Source organism: Anopheles cruzii, unplaced genomic scaffold, assembly GCF_943734635.1.
Source record: "Anopheles cruzii unplaced genomic scaffold, idAnoCruzAS_RS32_06 scaffold01564_ctg1, whole genome shotgun sequence".
Taxonomy (NCBI): Eukaryota; Metazoa; Arthropoda; class Insecta; order Diptera; family Culicidae; genus Anopheles; species Anopheles cruzii.
This window is the reverse complement of record NW_026455149.1, coordinates 1-4876: the sequence shown is the minus strand read 5'-3', so window position 1 is coordinate 4876 and position 4876 is coordinate 1. Positions and strand designations below refer to the sequence as shown.

At 41.4% G+C, this 4876-nt stretch overlaps 1 protein-coding gene across 1 annotated transcript; it reads right to left on the bottom strand.

Annotated features, from left to right (window-relative positions):
• Positions 1-3259: 3259 nt before the first annotated feature.
• LOC128276552 (uncharacterized) lies at positions 3260-4345 on the bottom strand. Its single transcript, XM_053015010.1, has one exon. The coding sequence runs from the start codon at positions 4343-4345 to the stop codon at positions 3260-3262; it is 1086 nt and encodes a 361-aa protein (XP_052870970.1).
• Between the last annotated feature and the right edge of the window lie 531 nt (positions 4346-4876).

The following is a 4876-nucleotide window of genomic DNA, read 5'->3' as shown; positions in this document are numbered from 1 at the left end:
ACAGCCTGTGTGCTACTGCAACAAGGCAGTGAAGTGTGGAAACCATTGAACCCGTGACTAGTACACAATCCACTGGAATACAGGATCTCATTCCATTCCAATAAAGGAGCACAAACACTCCTGGTATAACCTGATGATTTATTCAAAAATGGCATTAACTAATAAACTACTAGCGTGTTCAATAAGTTTTGCGCCTCGATACCATAGGGCGCTGGTAGGAGTCTAATTTTGTTTTTGTTGGATTGGTACACTCTTCAAATGAACGTATGTGAAATTTCATTTCAATCGGTCACTTAGTTTTTTTTTTAGAAGCCATTTAGTATCGACATGTTACAGTATTTTTCACAATGGAAAAACCAAGTATCGTGCAGTGATTGAATTTTTATTTTTGAAAGGTTTAAAAGCAAAGGAAAATTATGAACGAATGTTGAAAGTGTATAAGGACTCTTTACCTTTAATTAGGTGGTTAAAAGAGGGGTTTCTGAGTTTAAATGCGGTCGTAGTAGCCTTTAAGACGATCCATGTCAAAAACGTCAAAAAACAGACACAACATCGGAAATCGTAAAACAATACAGGATATCGTTTTCGAAAATCGTCCAATCACTGATAGAAATTAAGTACCATCCCTAGCCAACTCATTGAGCAGTATAACCAATATTTTGACTGAAGTTTTGGGTTCCTGAAAGCTGTTTGCAACATGGGTGCCGCATTTGCTACAAACGCATTCGAATGCATCTCTGTTGACAACATTTAAAGCGTTTTCGATTGGATAAAGTGGATTTTGTGCATTGAATCATCACTAGGGATGAGACTTAGGTCTATCACCATGATCCTGAATCAAAACAAAAGGTTAAGGAGTGGTGTGAACCTTTTTCTTCAGTTCCGAAACGACTTCGTCCAGAAATTGCCTGAAAAGATGTTAGCATCAGTTTTGTGGGATGCGAATGGAATTTTGCTAGCGGATTACTTGCAAATTGATAAAACAATAAATTTTGACTATTTTTGTAACATTTTAGAGCAACTGAAAGCGAAAATTCGTGAAAAAAGACCCGCACTGCAAAAGAAAAAAAACCTCTTCCATCAGGGCAACGCACCATGTCAAAAGAGCATTTCGAAAATGGCAAAAATCCATGAATTAAAGTCCGAATTGTTGGAGTATCCACCGTATTCACTAGATTTGGATCCTAACGACTTCCATCTGTTTTCGAACCAAAAAAAAATCGTGCGCGGAAAGGGTTTTTCATCAAATAATGACGTCATAACAGCTGTAAAAATATTCTGTGACATGTCAATACTAAATGGCTTGTAAAAAAAAAAGTAAGTGACCGATTGAAATGAAACTTGACATACGTTCATATGAAGAGTGTACCAATATCACAAAAAAAAAATCAGGTTCGTAGCAGCGCCCTCTGGTATCAAGGCGCAAAACTTATTGAACACGCTATACAGTTGTTATTCTTTTATCGTAACGTCGGTATCATTATCCACTGAATGTTGGACACGTGTGTTGGGAACTTGGAGCACCGACTAATTAAGGGTTGCTACACTCCTACAGCTAATATAGGGTGGTCAAAAAAGCGTTCTCTTTTTCATTTGGTTATAAAACAAAAACGTGTAAAGAATGGCGTAAAACACGGGACAGAAGACAGTAGAATAAAACACGGGGACAGAAGGGACAGAAAACAGAAGACTTAAGTTCAGAATACGTCTGACACGGACCACACCTAACGATGGAGTGCGTTTTATTCTCCTTCCGTTAACAAATGTCACATTTGACAGCAGTGACAGCTCGACCTTAAGCTGCGTGAACACGGGTTTGACAGCTTAAGCTACTAGGTCTATGCGTCGAAAACCGGACTGTTAAAAGATGGCTGCACTGCCGATTGGGATTTTCCAGTTTTGCTATTCATTCATCATTACCTTGTGTTGATGTCAGGTAAATGATTTCAGGTCGAAACAAAAATTATTTCGGTTTGCAACCCATCGATTGATCGAGAAACGACCAAAAAGCCGTTTTTCTTATCAAAAAAATGGAGGCGCCCAGTGGCCAGAGGCCTGAGCCGCAAATGTCCCCAAAAAGCCAAACTGTTTGAGGATACTATCAAATCACTTGGATGGGAGCTGCTATCCCTCCCCGCGTTATTCACCAGACTTGGCTCTTTCCGAATATCATTCTTTTTTATCGATGGGACACGTATTGGCTGAGCAGGTCTTCGTTTTTCTACGAGGAAGTCGAAATTGGATGACTAATTAGTTTGCTTAAAAAGACGAAGAATTCTTTCGTCTGGGAATCCATGATTTAGCAGAGAGATAGGACAAATGTATAGCTAGCGATGGCATATACTTTGAATAAAATAGAAAATCGCATTAAAATGTTATAATCTTTTTTTTTGGTTAAAAACAGTCCGGTTCTCAACGCAAAGACCTAGTATATAAAAATGGATCTGTGGGGTTTTGGTTGGGTATGGGTTTGTCTGTGCGTACTGAGTTTTCTCCAAAACTACTGAACCATTTTGATTGCGTAGTTTTACGTGATTGCGTGCACAGCGTAGTTTTGTGACCCCCTATTGTAAATAGGAAAGTTTGACCCTCCCGCACCTCCGGGGAGGGAGGGCTCCCATACAAACGTAACGTAACGTAACGTAACTTAACGTTACGTCCCATACAAACGTTTTCGAGCGAATCGAACCAAATTCGGCATATGAGAGTTTTGGGGAAGGGGAAATGTTCTGGGGAATGTTTGATATCCCTGCCCACTTTATAAAGGAGGGCTCCCAGACAAAATCTATGTTCATTTCAGTTAAACTCGGATAGTTTTCAAGCAATTTGAGCCAAATTCAGTTGGTGCGAATTTTGACATGTATCCAACGGGAAGCGAAAAGGGAAGCCGATCGGATACGTTACCGGGAAGCCCGATCGTGTACGTCACCGGGAATCCCCATCCTCTGAAAAGGAGGAGTAACGGGAAATGAAAATGGAAGCCGATCGGATACGTCACCAAGAAGTCCTCTGAAACGCCTCCCAATCAAGAAATAAGGATGAAATGAGGCGTGGCAACGCGCGCCGAGAACAGCTAGTTCATTATAAAAGCAGTTTAGAAGCAAATGCATATGCTTCCACTGCATGTTTATTGTTTGCATCGTTATTTTGCTTCAACGTCAGTTGTAAGATTGAAGTAGGACTAAAACGCACGCATTACACTGTCTAAATACTGCAATTTATTTTTATCAGCTTCTCCGGAACACTCGCTTTACTGCGTTCAGTACTGCATGGCAGCGTACTTGAAAACCCGAACAAACTGCGCATAGGCGTTGGTGTTGGCGAAGCATTGAGTCCACACCTCGGTAGCCTGTGAACATTTGCTCTTGTTACAAGACAACTTTTTCAGGTTTTCTAGGCAGGCCAAAGTGACCGCATTGCCCTTCTTGAAAGCATCCTCGTTGAACTGGGTGTATAAGTTGCGCAGGTTGGGTCCATTGGTATCGTCGTACAGGTCAGCGCGAAGAAGGAAAGCACGGAAGAAGCATTCCGATTCGGGACCATTAGGGAAGCATCCTCCGGCCAGCTTGCGACGTGTCTCTTCCGAAACGTCCAACATGTCGAACAGGTCCAGGGCTTCCTGAACGTCTTCGTCGAAGTAATCGATGTTGAACTGCGGGCAGTGAGTTAACGTGCCATAGTTTTGGTAGTAGCACTGGAAAGCGCGGTACGCCTGGAGACACCGGTTACCGTCGCACTCTTTGGGTAGGTAGAAAAGACACTTTTCCGTTCTCTTGCCGTTGTCGCAGTCCTCGGCCGCTGGAACGAAGTAGGTGGCGAGAACCTGTTCGTTCAGACCACTGGAGTTGGTCCAAGCGCGTAGATTCTCCAAAAGACAGAGCACCAAGCAATGCACCTCTGGTTCATCGGGGTAGCCCTCGCGTTGGTAGCGCTGAAGCCGATCTTCTGGAACTTGTAGGTACAGGGCGCACTCTGCCTCGGCATCAACGAAGCTCTTGTAGGAGTAGTAGCCGACAGAGTCATCACAAAACACTCCAGGACAGAGCGCAATGGCCAATAAGATCAATCCCGTGAAATTTTTCATGGTACGGTAGAAGATGTTTGACTCGAACAGCAGGAGCGTATGCTCACCGTAAACACTCGACACCGTATTTATACCGTCACTTAAATCATGCTTTGACGATGTTGCTGAAGTGAAATTACGAAAAAACACGAACCTTCTGCCGACCGAAACCATAGAGGCGGCACCGACGGTTTTGTCTTTTACTTTCACGGCACGAATGTTTTGGGGAATGTTTTGATAAATGTATGTCTGTCTATTCAAGTTACTCAGCTTACATTGCATGATGTGTGGTTTTGTTTTCAACAGCAAGTGTTTGTTGCGTAAAATCTGCGTCACTTTGTGTGAGGTGCATTACATTTTTGTTTAGTAAAAAGATTTTACTAAATAGAATATTTTAAAATTTATTTCACATTCAACCTTGTATTGCATTGCTAAGGTATAAGTTTCCGCAAATCAAGTAAGTTATAGTATCAAAATCACTAAGTAAAAGTATCAAAGTAAAGTATCAAAAATACTTTAATGACAATCCATCAAATAGAAATTTCGTACCCTTTTATTGCTTCAATAAATTAATAAAATCAGCAATCATAATGAATCATTTAATTCTAGGTTTGCAGATCGGTTGAAAATCAAAACTGATGGTAAAATGTTTCCAGTACTCAACAGATATCCTACTGTTACCTACGACCATCAGAGTCACGTACATTTTGTATCAGCGAAAAGTCAGCACCACGTGCTGGATAACAACGCGTTGCTCAATGTTTTGGGCACTTTTTTGTTATCTTTATTAACACAACAGAACGTACGTGGCCA

Excerpts from the sequence above, each read along its gene's own strand:
- LOC128276552 (XM_053015010.1), bottom strand. The coding sequence starts at position 4,345 with ATGCAATGTAAGCTGAGTAACTTGAATAGACAGACATACATTTATCAA.